The 21,845-nt window shown below is 45.2% G+C and overlaps 2 protein-coding genes across 2 annotated transcripts; both read left to right on the top strand.

The window, feature by feature from the left end:
* Window positions 1-834: 834 nt before the first annotated feature.
* nek12 (NIMA-related kinase 12) lies at window positions 835-3,849 on the top strand. The gene is made up of 2 exons (XM_025009800.2): window positions 835-2,168; window positions 3,517-3,849. The coding sequence occupies exons 1-2, from the start codon at window positions 1,100-1,102 to the stop codon at window positions 3,693-3,695; spliced, it is 1,248 nt and encodes a 415-aa protein (XP_024865568.1). The 5' UTR covers window positions 835-1,099; the 3' UTR covers window positions 3,696-3,849.
* Window positions 3,850-15,196: 11,347 nt separating this feature from the next.
* On the top strand, window positions 15,197-20,802 carry LOC108245810 (D(1) dopamine receptor). Its single transcript, XM_017433012.3, has 3 exons — window positions 15,197-15,726; window positions 15,805-15,839; window positions 15,964-20,802. The coding sequence occupies exon 3, from the start codon at window positions 16,259-16,261 to the stop codon at window positions 17,357-17,359; it is 1,101 nt and encodes a 366-aa protein (XP_017288501.1). The 5' UTR covers window positions 15,197-15,726; window positions 15,805-15,839; window positions 15,964-16,258; the 3' UTR covers window positions 17,360-20,802.
* The last annotated feature ends 1,043 nt before the right edge of the window (window positions 20,803-21,845 follow it).

The raw sequence follows: 21,845 nt of genomic DNA, 5'->3' as shown, positions 1-21,845 counted from the left end.
GTCCACCCTTTACTGACTGAGGACCATGGCCTCAGATTAGGAGGAGCTGATCTTCATCCCAACTGTGAACCACTGCAGTGACAGCTGCAGATCACGGCACGATGACGCCAACAGGACCACATCATCAGAGACAGAACCCCGAGGACACTGAACCGGACCTCCTCCGCACCCAGGCTGCACCGAGAAATTCTGTCCATGAAAGTGCTTCAGATTAAAAAAAACAAACAAACAAACAAAAACAAACAAACAAACAACAGTTGAGTTGCCTAAAATACCTGCAGAATAAAAATAAAATCAGACTTTGTCCTCTCTTCGGTTGCAAATTTTACAGTTCAGAGGTCCAAAACTGACAAAGTTCTGGTTTTAACAAGTGATTTTTTTTTTCTTTTTTATAGTGGATCACTGTTTTCTTCAACAATCACTGTTTTTAACTTGCGTGCAGTGAGCTCTAACGCGAATAAAGGCTTTGAGTTTTTTAAAAATTTGACATTTTTGTAATACTTCAATGTGGTTTGTAGTAATTTACTCTCATTTATATCTTTAACTGTGACTCAAAACAGATAAACTTTTCTTCTCCCCTCATATTTAATTATCCTTGGTTACGTTTCAAGCTGTTAGCCTGCAGGCTTATAATGCTTTATTTTATGAGCATATTTATAACTAAAATGACAATTTTAATAACTACTTTATTATAACTTTAACACTGATTCAACGGAAATATTAGCTTTGAGAACGTATAACAAAATTAAAACTACTTTTAAAAGTTTTAACAAACACTTTAGCTAGCCCTAAATACGATTTGCGAGGAAAATAGTGCGTTTTATGTGGCAGAAACAATAAAACACACAATATTACAGGCCCACAAACAAACAATGACAAAGTTTTTTAAAAAAATGTGCCCGTATAGATTTAATAATAACGAGCTATTTAAATAAAAAACGTCCTACATTTTGTGGAGCTAACTCTTAAACCGTCCCGATATCTGGTGTCAGGCCGTCACCATGGCAACGGCGGTGAACCCAAACCGACGCGCTGACGGCCGTCCGCCGCTGCGCGTGACTTTTTGTCTTTTCCATTAAACCGACGGGCCGAGGCCAACATGGAGAACTACGAGAAGGTTCTGTGTTTGGGCCGAGGCGGAGCGGCCGACGTGTTTCTCATGAGACACGCCGAGCGGCGGAGCCTGCACGCCGTGAAGAGGATCAAGATGCCGACGAGGACGACGGCGGCGCAGCGAGCCGTCCTGCAGGAGGCGGAAATCATCCGGCGGCTGGAGCACCCCCACGTGGTGACGTGCGCGGACGCCTTCGTGAACTCTGCCGACGGCTTCGTGTACATCGTGATGAGCTACTGTGAAGGGGGCACCCTGGACGACCGGGTGAAAGCCAGGAAGGCCGAGGAGTTCTTCGCAGAGGAAACCGTCCTGGGGTGGTTCTCGCAGGTGACCCTGGCTGTAGATTATATCCACGCAGCCAAAATACTCCACCGGGACATCAAAACCTCCAACGTGCTGCTCACAAAGCAGGGCCTGGTCAAGTTGGGGGACTTTGGCATATCCAAAGTCATGTCCCACACAGCGGACCTGGCGTCCACGTGTGTCGGGACGCCGAGCTACCTCAGCCCCGAGCTTTGCCGGGACGTCCCGTACAGCTCCAAATCCGACATCTGGGCTCTCGGTTGTCTCCTGTACGAGATCTGTGCCCTCAGGCCGCCCTTCGTGGCCACGAACCTGTTGAGTCTGTTCCACAAGATCACCGGGGGCGAGTACGAGCCGCTGCCGGGCGTCTTCTCGGACGGCGTTTCCTTTCTGGTCCGCTCCATGCTCAGTCTGGATCCGGAAAACAGGCCCAACGCTGCTGCCATACTCATGGCCGCCGGCGTGCAAAACCGCCTTTGGTCCATCGGAGACCAGCAGGCAGACCACGGCAAGGAGACGGGTGGAGATGTTGAGGCGCAGCCGGTGCTTCTTGAGGGGTTCGGTCAGGACCACTCGTGGGAGCCGAGCGAGCCCGGTTCTTCAGATGATGAGGAGGAGGAGGATGAGGATGGCTCCAGTCTGAGCGGACAGGACAACTGTCTCTATCCTGAAGATTTTGACGAAGAAGGAAGCTCATCTTCAGTAGAGGAAGTCGGCGAGCCCTCGGAGAGAAGTTCTGCTGAGTGCGTTGGTACGTTAAGGGATGGAAGGTGAAACATCCAGCTGTGATCCTCTAAAGCATGCTGTCAAACTCAGTAACACAAGGGGAACAAAAATTAAACACATGGTCCCAGCCAAGGGCCAATCTCCATCAATATTTATTGAAAACGTACATAAATGAACCTTGGAAATATCGAAAACCTTTTCCCAGTTACCTACTATAGAATTTAGAACAAGCACACTAATGAACAAAGAAATATAGATCGAACTTTAAGAGTTTCTTATGAATCTTTCTTGTTTAAAACAGCTAAAAAGCCATGAACACAAATCTGATCACAGCTGCTGACATTTAACTTTGAAACAATTAGAAAATACAGAAAAAGACATTAAACATTAAAGCAGACTTGCTGTTATTCCGATGCACATTAACTCTGGTCAGACACCTGATATCGTTTCTTGGCTGCAGGTTCATCAACAGGAGTCTGATCGGTCCCGTTTGATGCTCTCTGTCGCCCTTTTCACATCAAAATCAAAGATTGCTGAGAAATTAAAGCTTCATTTTCTTGTCTTCAGAGGAACTGTCAGAGGAGGACTTCACTAAACTAAATGAGAAGCAACTGAGATGCTTTCTGTCACAGACTGGAGGCCAGATCTAATGTTTAAATGTCATCTTGGGGGCCGGATAAAATGTTACCAAGGCCCAGATCTGGCCCGCGGGCCTCGAGTTTGACACATGATCTTAAGTGTCAGGAGTTAAATCAAATATCACCTGAGCCACAGAATGGATAATCAATGAAACACTCAAAGAATAATCAGTGTATGCACAGCTGCAACTGATTTACTATCGGGGCAAACACTATTAAAGATGGCCGCCACAGCTGTAGGACTTCAGCGAACACACAGGTGGCTATAACTCAGTCAGTTTAGCAGATATTGAGCTCATATTTGGTGTGGTCGTAGCTGAGACTGATCCCCAACATTCACTCTGAGCGCTAACAGATCAAACAGGATCTTTGTTTAAAAAGATTTGCCAACCTCTGACCTGCTCACTGAAGCTCGGAGCACTGCACGGTCTGACCTTGGGGGTGAATTTTCTGGGACTGGATTGTTTGGAAATGGTCTTCAACCCTTCCCGAACTGATGGGCAGTTGAATAAATAAAGACCCGGTGGAATCTGTTGGGTTTTATTTTCAAACCTGGTAAAGATCTTTTCTACCTCAGTATGTCCCGATGCTTCAAACACGAGAATTAAAACAAGGTGGACTTTCTTTTTTCTTTTTCTTTTCCAATGACTGTGTTAAAAACACACTCTGTTGGTGCTGACATATTCCATAAAACGAAGAAAGTCCTGTCTACACATGCTTTTCTTTCTCTTCCAGAGGTGGTCGAGTACGCAGACGATTTCGAGGAAGACGAGGAAAAAGAAGACGGCGGAGCCGGAGCCGCGGCGCCTGCTGCTCCTCAGCGGCCACACGAGGACTCGACGGTGGAGGAGTTTCAGCTCTGTGACGCCGGAGGCCTGACCGTCACTCTGAAAGTACTGAAGGAAAAGGGTTAATAAAACGATTCATCCTTTAAAACAAACACACACACAAAAAAATCATTAATGGCAGAAGACCCCAGGGTTAGAGGTTTCAGTCATTTGGACTACTCTTCAAGTATGTTTTTTGTAAATTAAGTATATTGTACAGAAAAAAATGATTATTGTGATCTTATGTAAAAAAAATAAAATAAAATTTCTCAACCTAATAGATGTGCTGCTCACATTTTTTCTGCTTCGTTTTGACATTAAAACACATGAAATGCTTTCAGCTCTGTGCCAGAAGGACTGGGCGTGATCAGGAAAGAACTGCTGCTGGCTGCAGAAATGTTACGTAAAATAAGCTGACCAAAAGCGATACAGGCACCGAGAGTACGTTTATAGAAATGGATGTTGCAACAGAAACCTCAGTGGAAATGCACGCAGTCACACGAAACACCAGCGTTTGCATCGCAGCCCCACCAGAGGGGCACCGGCTGCAGGGTTCAGGAACACCTCACTGCGTTCATCTTTTCCTCCACACGTCGTTGCAGCCGGCGCCTCTGAGTGACCTCTCTTCGGTGTGTCATATGAGTAAAAAATTAGATGTGACAAATATCTGACAGGAAGGCAACAACTGTTTTCCTAACATAGCATCTTTGTGGTGATTACCGTTTTTAGAACCCCTCAGAAGCTGCGATAAGCGTAAAAAAAAAACAAACAAAAAAAACCTTAATAAAAACCTTATTATTTTTATCAATTGTTCACAAAGAAACTGCATTTTGACAAAAGGGGATTGAGTTGTTTCACTTGGGAGAAGCACTTTAAGTCAATAAATTGGACATTTATTTAAATTCAATTAAAGAAATGGTTACAAAAAAATGCTCAATTTGTTCAGCTCTCCCTGTCAAAGGATGTATCACTTTACTGAGTCAGTTGTTTGGTTGTTGTTTACTGGAGCTGGTGGGTTACTGACTGACTCACCCTGGTTAAAGATTCGAATCCTCGCACTGAATCGGGTCTTTTTTTTCCGTCTTGATATGGCATATCAGGCATAACATATAGAGAAGATGACTGCCTGCGTGTGCCGGAGCAGATTTGCTCTACAAAAAGAATAACTCAAGATGAGAATCCTAATTGAGTGATTAACGTTAATGAATCAAGATTGAATCTACCATCAGAGTCGGCGGGCCCCATAGTTGTAATGGCAACCTGTTTGTGTGACCTCCAACCATCACCGTGGTCTTAATTAACCTGGATCCTGAAGAAACCCTCAGCAGAATCCCAGAAACGCTGCAGACTCTGACAAGCCGAGACGCTGATTCAGCTTTTATCAGGATCAGTTCAGTGAGAGAAGCAGATTAACCCAAGTCCATAAAGTGAACCGAGTTTACCAGCTCTTTAATAAAAATGAGGCTTTTATAAACTGTTTTCTCGAATCCCTCAGGGCGCTGTAAAGATCTGAATTATTTCTGCTTCGTTTTTATCCTTAAATATCAAATTACAGCTCGACATTCTGTTTTGGGCTCAAACTCCTACGTGACCCGCCGCGGACCGTGAGCCACCTGCCGCACTTTGTGACCAAACATGGATGCAAAACGCTCCAAAAAGAGTCGCGTGTTCTGTTGTCGGCTCAGTGAGCCCGCAGGACGAGAAAGGGACGCAAGACTAAGCGTGGAAAAGTGCCGCGCTCGAGGGTTTGACACCGACTCGCGGAAATGTGAGATTCACGTTTTCTTATCACCGCACCATCTCTCGAGAGCTAACCAAAAAGTTTTCCCGCCTGTAGTCAGCAGTCGCAGTTCTCCCCAGCTTCTACGCTTACTAACGCTGCAGCGAAGGTTTTCTGAGAGCTAACTGTCCACACGCACTTCGCGAAAGGTGACGGCATTTTTTCCCCTTTCTGAATCTCCGCCACGGAGAGGAGGAGGAGGAGGAGGAGGAGGAGGAGAGCGGGAGCGCGTCACCTTCTCCGACTTTTCTACTGATGAATAAGTTCTGCGGGAGGATCTGTTGGGCCGTCGTCACGCAGCGCGGACGATGTCTGATCGCAGGCTGAGATAGGTCAAGGAAGGCCCTGACCCCAAGTCAAATTGAAGTCAACCCACACAAAAAAAGAAATCAGCTATTTTTTTCTTTATGCTAAGATCTTCCTCCTCACTTCTCCTCAAGCGGGACTCTGCACACTCATCTTATTTACGACCCGTCTGATTGTGTAAAGACAAACATCAGATGCGACATGAGTCATGTCAAGATTTTAAACGGATAAGAACAAACGTTTAGAAGAAACGCATTCAGTGGATTTCTACAGTTTTGGGAAACGGGCTGACACACACACACACACAAAAAAATAAAAAGGCAGCTCTTTCTAGCATGATGAGAATTTTAAGATTAAAGTTAATCAAGATCATCTTCAGATGTGAGCTTACGCAAGAGCTGATGTTTGCTTAACCCGCAAGAAAGGGCCAAACTCTGCACTCTTCACTGCGCTTTTTAGGTTTGATTAAATACATGAAATGCCATCTTTTAATCCGTTCATTCTCCGCTAAAAGGATCGACTTCGAGTGTCTCACTGAAAGACACGTTTGAACATTCAGATCCTGGCTTTTTAGGCCATGCAAACATCTCTCCCAGACGTTGCACCTGCTGAGATTGACCCAACGGGCGTTTGATGAATTAGATCTCCTCTGTTCAGAGGTGCAAAGCGAACCTTTAGCCAAGTTTTCGACATGCACATTTATGGTCCGTCGCTTGAACCATAAAACAGAACTTAAGTGCGAGTTCCTTATTTAATATGTTAATTTCTGTTCAAAGGGTTTTCTCCTTCTCCTTTTGTAGTCTGGCCAGAGGTGTTACCCAACCCACAGCAGAACTGGGGTGACAATTATGTAAAAAAAAAAAAAATCATCATTTTCAATATGTGCAACATATCTCATTGATTTCAGTTGTAGTAAGACACCTTAAAGGGACTGGATCTCCTCAACCCAGACACAAATCAGTGTCAAAACAAGACGCACCTAAGTGATGAGCGCTCGCTATCTATCCTTTACATCTCTGTTATCATGTCATCTGTTGTTGCAACCGTATGTTCCTGAAGTCGCTCTACCTCGCCTGATCTAATGTGCCCCTCTGCGTTGCGCAACAGTGATGGACTTGGTGTGAAAAGCAAAACCAATCCAGCGAGAGTCGGTGACCGCGGCTCGCCGTCTGGCATGTTTAGATTTTTATCGGTTTCTGCTTCCATGGAGGTGCCTCAGCCTCAGCATCGAGACGCTGTGTAAACTCCCCTCCCACCGAGCGTTTTCTGATGTCAGTGAGAATTTCAAGTTCGCAGGGGAAGGAAGTAGCTATTTTCTGCCCCGGCGAATCCGACACGTCACCTCTGATGTGTGCGCCCACATGACCCGATGACAATGTCATGAGAAAATAATGATAATGATTTGAGCTTGTTCTTTTGTTCCTACAAAAATATCCCCGGGATATTTCTTTTTTTAATCTACAAATTATTAGGAAAGATTGAAAGCAGTGTCTTTTTTGCACTCACCCATCTGCTCATATAAAATACCACTTGTCACTTTGTTTATCTAAATACAAAATCAGACAAAGTTGGACTGATAAAAAAAATGTTTAAAGCCCTTTATTTTGACGTGTACTTTTCATGCTTTGCCTCGTAACCCTAATTCGATTTCTTCAAATGCACATTGCTCAAAGCTGCAAAAAGGGGGGGGAGCAAGCCAGGTGGAAACCTTGGACAGCACCCGGCCTCATCAGCTCTCCCCGCGGGTGCCGGGTCCACGGGGAGGTGGCCTCCTGATGTTTTTTCGGGCTTGGTCCAGCTGAGCTCCAGGAGCCGAGGCTCGACCACAAGGCGCTCACTGCTGAGGCTGCCCTGATCCAGGTGGGGTTCGCTCCTTCATCACCAAGGTCTTCAAATCGCTCTTACGGTCCTTTTCCATTAGCTCGACTCGCTCTCTGCTCGGGTCGACTCAGCTCAGGTTAAGAGTGTTTCCAGTGCAGGCCACTGATTGGCCAGAGAGAGATGTCAATCATGAGATTGACAAGAAAGCCACCACTTTTAAAACCTTGGAACAGCAGATAAACCAACACCGTGGTGCTTTGAGGAGGCGCAGACATTTCTGTTCTTGTTGGCTGGCATCTAAAGGGAGCTCGACCAAACGGCTCCGAGCGGCCAAGGGAAGGTGGCCTGGACTCGGCTCGGGGTATTTTTGGGTAACCATGGCAAAGAATGGCGTTTGTTTTTGTGACTTTATTTCGTTTATTTATCAGTTGGTGGCAAGTTTCGGGTGCTACAACGACTCGCCTGAGTCAGGTAGATGGAAAACCACCGAGACGGACTGGACAATGGACAAACAGCTTCAGTCTGACCCCCCTCCCCTGAAACCAGTTTGCTATGGGACACCCTACCAAGGGTAGAGCAAAGAAGACGACTTTATTGAAATACTACATGAGGAATCTACTGTAACTCTGCTGAATTTGACCGAAAATACATTTAAATAAGATATCAGGAAACCCTGTTAGCTTGTTAAAAAGGCATAATGCAGCTCTTATGATGCAGAAACCCCATCTATGAATATAATGTCAAGGTGTTTTTTTTTTTTCCAACAAGACAATCCAAACTCACTTCATCACTTCTGACCTGTGGCCAGTAAAGAAATGGAGGGGCAATTTAAAATAAAAAAATAAAACAATCTTGTTCTGCTGGACAGATTTTTTTATGAAGAAGTTGAGACAATTACGTGCTGAACCCTTTCCTCACTTAGTACCTTTGATCCAAGCCTTTTGTTGTTGTTGGTGTGAAAAGGAATGGCACGATTAAGAGCTTTAAAAGGGGACACAAAATAAAAATAAAGAGTTTTCAGGTTCATAAAACCCTCCACTGGTTCATTTCTCAGATTTCCAACCTTAATGACTTGTTTTTAGAGTTTTTGTGTCCCAAAGTGGGGAGATTGTAGGGTCTGTGTCACCTCCTTGGTTGGTGGCAGGACACTGAGGAGGTTCCTGTCGGCGTTTATCAGGCAGAATGGAAGCGAGGAGCGAGGACAGCGGACATGGCGGGTGGTTCTTCTATTAAAGGGTTGTATTTCAGGAGCTCCTCTTTAAAACAATAACTCCACAGTCAGTCTCCAGACTTTGGGTTGTAATTTTCACCAGGAGCTAAACTAACCACATCCATTCCATCCAGCTTCCTGAAGAACGACTCAGCTGTTGGAGTTTTGGGTCCGTTTACACAATGAGTTACAACAAACTGAACCGTTTCACCTCAACACTGTCTGTTTCTGACATTCACTGCCCCGTTGGCCCTCCTGTGTTTGGCTCTCGATGCGTCACACTTCCAAGGGAAATGACATGAGATCCTGGTCAATTTTTCGATTTCTTGTTATTAATTTGAAATTAGTGTCATTTTTTTAAAAATGTGAAACTCTGAAAACAGACACCTTTTGGGACTCTCGTTTGATTTAAAACCCTTTACAAGTCCCTTTGAACTTTGTACAGTCATGCTGTGGTAACAGTTGTGTGAAAGTCCAACTGTAGTGGGCAAATGATACAAATTAGTATTCACTTTTTTCTTTTCCTCTTTTTTTCTTTTAAGTCCTTGGGCTTCCCCATCGACACTATGTAAATGTCAACGCCGGCCTACTGACCAAACCGCCATCAGCCACGTCACAAAATGGTACTCCCCACACACTTTCTGTCACCTCTTCAGCAGCTCTGTAAATAATTACTCACTGGCATTTTCAATAAGTCACCTTTTACATTAAAGCAACAGGCTCAAGAAAGAAAAAAAACCAGAAACATTAAAATCCTAACAGGCAGATCGCTGTGCCGTCTGAACCTGTGAATGAGACTGAAGGCAGTTTTATTTCTCTTCAGAAACTTAACTTCCGTTTTTCTTGTCGAAGAACAAGCTATATTTGCCCAGCACTGACACAGCCCAGTTAAAGCGTCGGGTTTGCATTCAGTTTGCTCTTCGCTGAGTCGACTCGACACGTCGATACCGAGCTGTGAAAGGAACCGATGAGATAAAGTTTCAGGAGTGGTATTTTTTTTTTCTTTTTTTTAACAACTTGGTTCATGAGAAACTCATCGCAATGTCGTCAGCAAAACATGAAACTCTCTTCTCGTCACAGTTTTCATTGAAAGCTCAAACCAAATGTAGCCATTTGTGCAACTTACCACTGGGTTTTTATCGTGATGTCATGAAAGGCGGGCGATCATGTATTTGCCCCTCTGTGTGAGTGTGTGTGTTGTTGTCAGGACAGATGGCCCTTATGGGGACCAAATTCTGGTTTTAATACGATGAAACCTCATTATTAAGTTAGGCCATTTTAAGATGGCCGCCACAACTAATCATCTTTAGCAAACACAATAAAATAGCTATAACACCATCTTTTTTTTTCTTTTTTTTTTTTTCAAATATTGAGGTAAAACTGCTGGGAGCTCAGAGCCATCCCCAACTCATGCTGTGTGCAGTAACAGGCTGCGTGAAAACTTTGTCACGACTTGTTCGAGTCGATCCTGTCTGTCTGTTAGCAAAATGTCACATGAGGCAGTGAGTGGACTTTAATGAAACTCTCAGAAAGGAATCACTACAACCGATCAACTTTTAGAGTCAATCCTATTCAAAATGGCCACCACGGCTAATTGACCTTACCAAACGCAGAAATGGCCCTAACTGTGTCATCTTTCCACGTGCTGAGCTAAAATCTGGTGTGATGGCAGCTGAGAGTCATCTCCAAGACATACTTTGAGCACTAATAGATTGAATGAGGTATTTGCCATTTACCTATTGGAATTACCTTGGTTTGTTAGCAAAATATCTTCCGAAGCATTTTATACAGATTTGAATAAAAATCCCCAGGAAATAATCACGTTCATTTACAACCGATTAACTTTAGGAGTCAACCCAGTTCAAGATGGCCGCTAGAGCTCATCGACCTTAGCAAAAAACTCACAAGTTAGTGTGACGGTAGTTGAAAGTTGTCCCCAACACGTCGTCTGAGAGCTGAACTGTGAGATCTTTGTTTAAATACCGGGCATGCAAGGTGGCGGGTGACATGCATTCCTTCAGGAAAAGCTAGTTTTAACATAAAATTAACTCTTTGGTTCTGGAAATGTTATTGAACACTCAGACCTGAAGTACAGAGGAAACTTTTCAGGCTTTAATTTGAAGCTATAAGTTGCTGCTCGAGAAAAAAAAGTTCACTTCTTTTTGTCTTTCTTTCTTTTTTTTTTTTTAAACTTAAAATACCTCCATGTTCTCTCTTTCAGCCTGACTGATCAGAATGAAGTAAAACAAGATTTCTCTTGGCCCAAAACAATAACTTGTCTCCAACTACGAACAGATTCCAACTCACGAATTAAGATTTTTTTAATCTTTCGCCGTTTTTTTTTTTCTATCTTTCCTTTCTCCCCGAATGACATCACGTAAAACATACCTTTTTTTTTCTCTCTCTCTCTCTCTCTTTCGCTCGTCTTCACCGCTTCTTTCCATTGATGTACGCCAATGATGATTGAACTTCCTCATTCTGGCTTGTGTATATAAGCAGGGCAGATAGCGATCACATCATCGTGTGCTCTTCTTACAAGCAGCCCAAGGTGTTGAGGAAGAGACAGAAGACGCTGCTGCAGCATGGTGAAGCGTGCGTTCGTCCTGGTCCTGTTGCAAGTCTGCTTCTGCTTTAAGCTGGACATGAACGTGAACAACGAGATCATGAAGAGCCTGAGTGGCCTCAAAACCAGCCCCTATCCTGTATTGGTGAGTCTGAAGAAATGCTGCTTTTACTCTGTTCTGTTTCTGCTGCAAACACACCCCTGAATATGTCAACTATGATAACAACGAGTAATGCACTAAACCGCTTATTTCTGTTTTGTAGCAGAACGTGTCAGTTCCAGGAATTTACATGAACAATAACCCTGTAAGTACTGCAGTTTATTCACTTTGACATACAAAGTTCAAACTTGCTCTGTTGCTCTGTGCTGGTGTGTGTGTGTGTTTTAGTCTACACTACAGTCTTACTGAGCCTTGTTGTTCCCTCTACAGTCCCGCTGTGTGAGCACCTTCAGACAGGAGCTGCAGAACATCCTCAGTAACTGGACAACCAACATCAGCGCAGCAAACAACAGACACAATACGCACCTCCAAAACCTGAAGCACAACCTGGAGAAACTGGGATTAGGTCATGAGGTAAGTGAACACAGATTATATATATATATATATATATATATATATAAATAAATAAATAAAGCCAGCAGAAATGCTCTTCAGTTCCTGACGATGCATAACCCCTAACCCCAACCTCTCTCTTCCAGAGTGATGTCAGGTGCACAATGACTCCGACGAACACACATGGAAGAAACAGCACCTGGATACGTAAATACATACATTTCCTCCAGAAACTCAACAACAACAGATGAAGCGTGCGGCTCCGATCGACGTGAAGGTCGCAGGCCCTCCAGACCTGAGAATGTATTTCGTTTTAATTGAAATTCTATCCGATTTGAGATTTGTTTTTGGTTTTTTTAAAGAGTTTATTTATTTCCAGTATTTATGTCTATTTATTTCTGCATTCCTATTTATTTACTTACCAGTTTGTTTGTTTGTTTGTTTGTTTGTTGCGAAACTGGTGGTTCAGTCTTTTAATGCAAAAGATTTTTAGAAATGGATGATGTGTGATATTCACATTGTGAAAACCTCAGATTTTATATTGAAAGCATTGTGCTACTGTTTACAAATAAATCTATATTTTTTATTTCATTATTTGCTCTCATTCTGTTTTTATTTTGTTTTTAAGCTGACACCATATTTAAGTCCTCTAATTATTGTCCCTCGAGGGCACTTGAGTTCTTGGGTTTATTGGCGTTGGCTTTAGTCGTGTACGTTTTTTTTATTTATTTCACAAAAGGACAGTTCAGTGAAGTCCCAGATGTTAACGCAGACAAATGCTAAAAACGTTCACGGAGAGCAGTGATGTGGGAGCTACAATCGGAACCTTCACTCGGGGTGCGCGGGGGGGGAAACCCTTGATCTTAGGAAGAACTCGCAGAAAGTTTGCCGTCGGTTTTTTCCGCGGCTGTCGGCGAAACCGTGCGCTTCCGACGGGACGCTCAGCCGCAGCGGAGTAGATTCAGACGAGAGTCTGCGGAGTGTCAGAACGTACTCTCTGTTTTCGATACAGCACATCGGAAAAAGGCTGATGCCTGAAGACTTTCGTGTTGACATCAATGCCAAACGCCACGTATTCGATTGTTGAGATAAGATCCCGTTACTGATGTGGTTCTTCAAGTCATTTCACTCAGAAAGGGGAGGTTGGACAGAAAATCTTGACAAGAGGCAAAATGAAATCGTCTGAAGTGAAGTCTGAGAATGTCTCACATGCAGGCTCTGAAGAGTGTTTCAGGTAAAGGTTGATCGATCGGTCAAGTGGCCGCACTGTTGGAACGAGGTCCAACCTGTTCCCGGTGCAGCACCTGTCCCCGATCCCGATTGTGGTCTTCAAAGACAGGAGCTCGAGACGCAGGGTGTCTGGTTTGGGTAGCCTTGGGGTCTCGTCTCTGCTTTCTGCGGGAGGATGGGGTTCTGTCAGCGCCTTCGGCCCCAGCATCTGCCTCGGGTGGAGGAGCTCAAGCATCCCCTGTTCACAAGTGACGGCAGGGCGGAGCAACGGATCGATGCTTTATCTGCATCACAGAGGGACTTTCTCCAGTCTGTCGGAGTGCGGAAGGAGCTGAGACAATTTACTGCTTCAGCTGGGTTCAAACCGATACATCGGCTGGAATTAGCTTCTTCCGTAAGGTGGCTGGGCTCAGCCTTAGAGGTAAGGTGAGGAGCCTGAAGTGCAGCCGCTGATCCTCTGAGCTGAAAAAAAAAAAGTCAATTAAGGTGGTTCAGGCATCTGATTAGGATGCCTCCAGGGACACTTCCTAGTGGAGGTTTTCTGGACACATCCCACTGGGAGAACACCCCGGGGCAGATCCAGAACACTCTGGAGGGATTATGCGTCCTCTCTGGTCTGGGAACGCCTTAAGACCCCTCCCCAGGAGGAGCTGGAGAGCGTCTCTGGGGAAAGGGAGGTCTGGGTTTCCCTCCGGGACCCGACCATAGATATAAGAAAGAACTGAACAGAACGGCCAATACTCATTTTTTTAGACATCGGGGCAGCCAACGGCTAGTTTAAGAAGTCGATTTGTTGTTGGCACATAAATACTGTCTGGAAGATTCTGGAAAACAAACAAACAAAAAAAATTAAAGGCCTGGTGTTCTTTGGAGGATACAAAAAAACCCAATAAACGACAGCTTTAATTCCATCCTAGTTATTTATTTTCGCACGCCAACACACACACATACACACATAAAGCCTGCACGAAATGCACAGCTGGTTAATGTGCAGAGCTGTCCACTCACTGACATCCTGAGGAAACATGCAGCTGTGCAGAGGTCAGGCTGATTTATTTTTTTATTTAGAGAAAATTAGCTTGTTTGGCTCGAAGCCATCTTACTCACAGTATCTGTGTTTTCTGGGTGGCTGGCTACCTGTCAGACCGCATCAGAGCAAAAAAAAGAAAAAAAAAAGAAAGAAAGGGACTCGCATGTTTTGTCACGACATTAACTGACACTAACCGCTTGTCCAAACTGAGGTCATTCGTGACATCAACATGCACGCCGCAAAGTCCGGGGAGCAAAATTAATCAGTTTTTGAAAAGATAAAAAGGATTCAAAGGTTGTTTTTGGACAACGGGCTTGCCTCTGTGTGGCACAAACAAGCCAGCAGAGAAGCAGGTGCACCTTTGAACAGACAGGAAGAGCAGCGGCGGCACAGAGGGAGGACGGCGAGAGATGCTCTGAAATATGGGCCAGTGGTGAACTACACCTCTCTGACCTTTGAACTCGGCGCTCCGTGCAGCCGCTTTGTTCCTCGTGGCCCCCTGCAGCGAGACAGCCCACTCCGGAGGCGAGGAAACAGCCACGACCAACGAGCATTCTGCTTCAGTGTAGCTGTCAGACCCGCTTTATGACCGCATCAGCCGGAGCAAAGATTATTAACAGTGTGAAGAGTTTTTCCTCTTCCTACTCTAAGTCACACGGCTCCGGAGCATCTAAGTGAGTGGATGCTAGCGGAGAGAGAAAAAAAAAAAGAAGGGGTAAAGCACGGTTTCCTCCTGTCAGAGGGGCTCAAAATCACGTCAAGGTGACAGCTGCCACGTCACATCGACGTTTCTGCATCTCTCGGCATCTTTTCACGTGGGTAGCGGCGCAGGCCCCTTTCGTCCTCGGCTCAAGCTCACCCAGCGACACTTTCACAGGAAGCGCGTGATTTACCCCTCAGGTGACCAAGGTTGGCCTCGGCGCATCGCAAACAAGCCTGGCAATAAACCTGCCTTCCATAAATTTGAGCTTTACGAGTGTGGGTTAATGCGCTGCAATTGCACGTTTCCTCCACTGGGTGGCATCAGAGACCCTCTGAGTTTGACCCTTGTCCTGATTTCTTCTTTTTTTTTTAATACCTGTCTTTGTTTCATTAAGCTGCAGCCAAAACGCTCCTCCAACTGGGTCAGCTAATCAGAAACAAGAGCAGCTCACAGTTCTGACGCTTTTAACCTCTGATAAACGCAGCCGGGAGCGCTCAGGACAGGATTCACCTGACCCGTCTTGGAGAATGACACCGCGGCCGGTTTCAGAGAGCCGGCCGGTCACACGGTTCCCTGCCTGACGTTTCTGTGCCCCACTTTCCGCTGAATGGGACACAGCGCATCATCCCGCGGAGCTGTTGGCCGTGGGGATTTGGCCACAGACGCGCTTCTGTGGCTGCAGGAGGACGCGGCGAGAGAGCGAAGGAGTGACATCCTCTGCTGCCTCTCTGTGTGTTTCTTTCTTTCTTTTTTTTTTTTACTTTCTTTTTCACACATGAGCTGTTCGAAGGATGCGGCGCACACAGAGGATGTGACTGCAGTTCGTGTTTGTGGGATGTGAAGGCTGGAAGTTTGTTTGGAAGCCACATTCATTTTTCCCCGGAATGTAAAACCAAGCGACAGCTGAGCTCACCTCCGTGAAGTGAGTATGATGAAGAGCTGAAAAGAAAATATATGTTTACGCTCCTTGCATTTCTAACATTATGTTATTTTCTATTAGGATCACGACCAGATGATATTATTTCTCTCCTGAAGGTAAAATTCTGTTATTCTCCGCAAGAAACTACTTGACAAGCAATTTACTTTCTGTTTAAAATAAGAATGAATGCATTTGCAGGGTTTGTTTTTAGACTGATCTGTTTATTTCCTTATTCTGCAGGAACGCTGTTGAGGTCACCAAAGCAAACAGGATTCCAGAAGAGCGTTCCCACTTTCATCACCGCAGCTTGAATTATGTCAAATATAATTTACAGAGTCAGGGGGCAAAAGTTGATCCCAGAGCATCAAACGTCTCTTCTTTCATGAGATATCGTCGTCAGCAGTGATGGATTTTATTTTGTTTATGGTTTTATTCTGCCTGGCTGGATAACAGATCCTCCTCCCCCGCTCCTCCGGTGGGTAAGATGTAGCTGGACTCCTCGGCGTGGCATAAATCCAGCCACGTGTGCTCAGGGATGGATCCCGTGAACTTCACCACCGTCGTCGACGGCGGCTTCTTGGACGAGGCGCCGTCGAGCCGCGTCCTGACCGGCTGCTTTCTCTCGCTGCTCATCCTCACCACCCTGCTGGGGAACGTGCTGGTCTGCGCCGCCGTCACCAAGTTTCGACACCTGCGCTCCAAGGTGACCAACTTCTTTGTGATCTCGTTGGCCGTGAGCGACCTCCTGGTCGCCGTCCTGGTGATGCCGTGGAAGGCGGTGACGGAGATCGCGGGGTTCTGGCCCTTCGGCTCCTTCTGCGACACCTGGGTGGCTTTTGACATCATGTGCTCGACGGCGTCCATCCTGAACCTTTGCGTGATCAGCTTGGACCGCTACTGGGCCATCTCCAGCCCGTTCCTCTACGAGAGGAAGATGACGCCCAGAGTGGCCTTTGTGATGATCAGCGTGGCCTGGACGTTATCTGTTCTCATTTCCTTCATCCCCGTGCAGCTCAACTGGCACAAATCCTACAAGGCGCTGACTGAGTCATTGCTCGGCCCAAACGCATCGTCTCACCGCGACCCGGAGAACTGTGACTCCAGCCTGAACAGGACCTACGCCATCTCCACCTCTCTCATCAGCTTCTACATCCCTGTTGCCATCATGGTCGCCACGTACACTCAGATCTACCGCATCGCCCACAGACAAATCAGGCGGATCTCTGCGCTGGAGCGGGCCGCCGAGAGCGCCAAGAACAGGCACAACAGCGTGGGCAGGGGCTCCAGCATCGCCGAGTCCGAGAGCTCCTTCAAGATGACGTTCAAGAGGGAGACCAAGGTGCTGAAGACGCTGTCGGTGATAATGGGCGTGTTCGTGTGCTGCTGGCTCCCGTTCTTCATCCTGAACTGCATGGTGCCCTTCTGCGAGCGGCCGAGCGGCGGCGAGGCCCTCCCCTGCATCGACCCCACCACCTTCGACGTGTTTGTGTGGTTCGGCTGGGCCAACTCCTCGCTCAACCCCATCATCTACGCCTTCAACGCCGACTTCCGCAGGGCCTTCTCCATCCTGCTGGGCTGCCACAGACTGCACCCAGGAGGCCACAACATAGAGACGGCCAGCCTGAACAAGAAGTGACTCGTGACTCTCGCAGCTCTGACTCATCCCTCTTTGTTCCAAGAGCTCCTCTCTACAGACGGCCTGGACGGCTTTAAAAGAGGCATCGGAGCTGACTCCTGCTGTGACCGAAGTGGTAACGTGACACTATGCATGTCCATGTTTAGGTGAGGGCGCGTCGCTGCGCTCACCGTGTCTTGAGAAAAGAAAAAATAAAAAACAAAGCGAGAGAGAGAGAGAGAGAGGGGGGATTTGGGATTAAGATTCTGCTGTCCTGCCAGGGGTCTGAGAGTGCACTAACATGCTGCTGGGTTAGATAATCCCAGCACTGGGCGGCGTGAACCCTGTACAGACCCCGCCGTCCTCCTTTACCGACACACACACACACTAACAGGCGGCGGCGAACGCTGTCCAAGCATATTCCACCGCACGCAGTTCAACTCACGCACTTTAACAAATTACATGACAGCTCCCAGAAACGCTTTAAACATGCGGCATTAAAATCCTCTGCAGGGACTTTAGGGGGGGGGGCATCAAAACCAAATCGTGTTTGGCACAATGTGCAGGTTCAGCACATCCACAAGTGACTTCAGAGTAAAAGCAGAAACTAGCCAAAACTAAAATCTGATATCCTTTTTGTTCTTTAGTAACAGCGTACGGGTGATAAAGGTGATGTGGCTTTTAAAGGGATGGTGCAGATCATTCAATGTGGGCTCCTGCATAAAGGTTTTGAACAATTAATATCTTACCTGTTGTAGATAGCTCCTTGAACAGCCTCAGTTTGGAGTTTAATTCTGACTGAATTGATGAGCTAACAACTAGTTCTCATTACATAGTTTTGTTTTTTACATAGAATAATATTTTTGTTTGCAGCTGCAAATAATGGAAGAATCATCTAGCTGTAGCACATCCGGTGCAGCTGGAATATTATAACATTTCTTGCAGGGTAACAGTGTAATGTGCGACTGACGGCAAGGTAAAGGTTTACAAGTAGCATTTACTCGAACTCTTATGAAATCTTTGAGCTTAGAGTTGTTTCATGGCAGTAAAATTCAGTTTGGAAGTGGGTCCACTCAAACCGGGCTGACAGACAGACGCAGCTGCAAACAAAAATACAATTTTTAGGTAAAAAAAAATTTGCACAAACCGCTATAAACTGGTAAAGACCAAAATAAAACAGCTGTTTAAAGTCAGCATCTATGTTCGGACTAGCCGTTAGCTCGTCAGTCCTGTTAGCTATCTGCAACAGGTAAGATATTAGCTGTTCATAACCCACAGAACCCCAGTACAAAATAAACAAAGTCTCCATCTAAGTTATGTGTCTTTTAAACATTAAACCATAATAAAAACAAACCAAATTCACTGACCGCTCCTTTAAAAATTAATTACAGCTTAACAGTGTTTTCTAAAGGAGTGTCTTATATCACAGCCGCACCTCTTTAATGTCCCAAAGAGAAATCTGATGGATTTTGAAGCTCAGGCTCATCAGGAGTTCCAAACTACTCAGTTATTTTTTATATCAAATCACCTGTTGGTTCATAAAAAAAGAAACTCCTATTCTGAGCAATTTGTCCATTTCTGTTTGCGTTGTTGTCATTTTCCCCCACATCGTTAGACTTCTCAGAGGTGCAGAAACACCAGCTGCTGAAGGACCACACGGGTTCGGAAGCAGTTCTCAGATTCTCAAGACCAACAAAGTTAACTAGAAAAATAATACTGTTTAAAGATCTCGGTCAGATTAGGTTTGAGTTTTAAACCAACACTGATGTCATGCTGACAAAGAACTACGTTCCTCATATACATGTTTTTCCAAGACTGAACTTCCTGTCGCTGGTTACTAGTTTTCTACATTTTGCGATATAAAAACAACAAAAAAAAATAGATTAGTACTGAGCACAACAAGACATTCAGTCAACTAGTTTCCGGTCCTGAATCATTTCCTGTTGTGCTTTTGTACACAGAGTGAAATTCTGTTTCAGATCCTCCTCGTACCGCCAATCTCAACTTGGAATCAAATTTAAAAAAAAAACAAACAAAACAAAACCTCTGAGCTGAAGTTGTTGCAGATATGACAGCAGGATTACAGAACATTAAAAAAGATGGATTTGCATGTTTTATTTGGTCCACACAGGACCGACAGAACACACACGGGGCACATTCGGCCAAACACTGGAGCAGCATGACACTGCGGTGACACTGAACTCAGACACCGTCAGCACGGTACAGGATGTGAAACTTTAACCATGTGCGGCGTATTTATTTTTATTTAAAGCCATCTGTGTATGTGTGTATTTGTGTGTGAGCGCGCATATGTAACCCTCATCAGGGCTGAAAAAGGGGGAAAGTCTTCAGTGAGTTTGGTGTCAGTAAGTTTTAAAACGTCTCAAAGTGGCAGTGAGAGACAGCAGGCGTGTTGCAGTCTGTGAAGGAAACTGTAGCTGAGTTTTAAAGTGTGGCTGGAGCTCTAAAAACAGAGTAATTTTTAATATTTGGAGTTTAGTTGGAGTGCTTGATCCCCCCAAATAATCCAAAGACACAAAGGTTACTTAAGTTGGTGATTCTAAACGGAGCGCCTGGATGTCCACCTCAGTGTGTCTCTGAGCAGAGACAACCTGTCCAGCTGGACCCGCCTATCACCGCATGGCAGCTGGAGAAAAGGGTAATTCAGATCTGCAGAAAGACTATAAGCAATTAATGTCTCACCTGTTGTAGGTAATGCTTTGAATGACCTCAGTTTAGAGAAACAGTATAAATCTGACTGGACTGATGAGCTAATGGCTAGTCTGAACAAGCCTGAGACCACTTGTTTTAAAGCAACTTCAATCTACAGAAAAATGTCAAATGAAGACTGTTTTATGAATGTTTGTGTAATTACTTTCACCTTACAGGATTATTACAGCCTAAATATTATGATATTTCTGCCTGAGGTGAAAATCACCATAGAATTCCATGTAAATAAGTCTGTTTCCCATTTTTTTCCCTAATTTCCCATCATCGTCAGTTGGAAAATTGCCAAATGTTTATAAAATAGCGTTTGCATGAACCGCTCCGGAAGGATCTGAACTACCTCTTTCACAGATGTGCTGTTGTGATGGTTTTACACGCAGCGACGGAAGGTACTGCAGGCGCGCAGCACCGTTAGAGTTTTACAGCTTTAAAGGTAGAACCACCGTGTTCTCCGGTGTTTGGTTTCTGTCACGGGTTCTGCAGTGAAACAATGTTGTGTTTTTTAACTGGGAATGGAAAAGTTTTGAGCCTAAAAATCAATAAAAGCGTGGGATACCCTGCACTTAAAGTGGGTCCCTGTCTACACTACTATTATATTCTGCTAAATAACCCACCCCCTCCTCCCATTTATTTATTTTTCTGTCCTCATTATTGTAACAGTGCTAAAATTCCCACATTGTGCCTTCAGGGGGCAAGAACGTCCACAGTAATGACGTACCAAAATCGAAAAAAAAAAAGGAATATTCTTGTCTTGGCGAAAGATTGTCCTGAGTTTTTCTTGGATGCCGTTTACAGCTCCCTCTCCGTTATTCACCTTTTCAGCACTTGATCGAAGTGTAACAGCAGCAGGATCAGGACGGAACGAGAGACAGATGAATAAAAACTGTAAAAACAGCTCTGTTGTTGTTTTAGTTTCTACCCGAAGTAACGGTGGACGAATGCAAAATAAGCCTCTGTGTCATCGTTTCTGAAAAACGTCTGTGCTTTGAGTCCACGTGGAGCCGTCCAAAATGGATTAAAGAAACAAAAAAATCTCCACTTTGGGAAGTGTCTTTTGTTTTCTACCTCAGTTTATCTCACCATAAGCTCCATTTGTACGAGGAGAGGAGGTGCAAACGCAACAAATAACCTTCATTTTTAATAATATCTGCTGCAGTGTAGAAGCAGCCTCTTATTTCAGCTGTAAATCTGATCGTCTGAGTTTAAAAACAGCAACATTTGCCAAAGTTTCAAAGCAGGACACTCAATAAACAGGTTCAGTGACACTCAGTATCACTGAGTGAATCTAAAGATGCTGGTTTTACTCAGATTATTTTAGAATTTTCCCTCGGACCTGATTGATTAGAATAAAGGGATTTAATGAGAATAAAATCCAAACAGATAAAGATGGATTATGTGGCTACACAGGTTAATAATGAACATGTATTTGTGGCATTGTTTGCACAGCTTTGACCTCCACGTGTCAGGTTTCCCGGGGCTGATTTCACACCAGCATTCAAAGAATAACGCTTACCGGGACCAGCTGTGTTTCACACCGAACGTCTCGTAGAAATCTAACGTTCTTGCGTCTGTTCAGTTTGGTGATGAATTGGCCTCATTAGCTTAGTGACGCGCCCCCATCTGGACCGTGAAAAGCCTGGAATATTAAAGCAGCCGCTGTGGCACCTCAGCCTGTATCCTGACTTGTCCCCCCCCCCCCCCNCCCCCGTGGACTGGACCGAAGCCGCTCGGCGCTCGCAGCCGTTAAAACGCCACGCCACAACAAAGCCAGGACCGCAGC

This window comes from Kryptolebias marmoratus, linkage group LG9, assembly GCF_001649575.2.
Source record: "Kryptolebias marmoratus isolate JLee-2015 linkage group LG9, ASM164957v2, whole genome shotgun sequence".
NCBI classification, from domain to species: Eukaryota; Metazoa; Chordata; class Actinopteri; order Cyprinodontiformes; family Rivulidae; genus Kryptolebias; species Kryptolebias marmoratus.
This window is presented reverse-complemented; position numbering and strand designations above follow the sequence as displayed.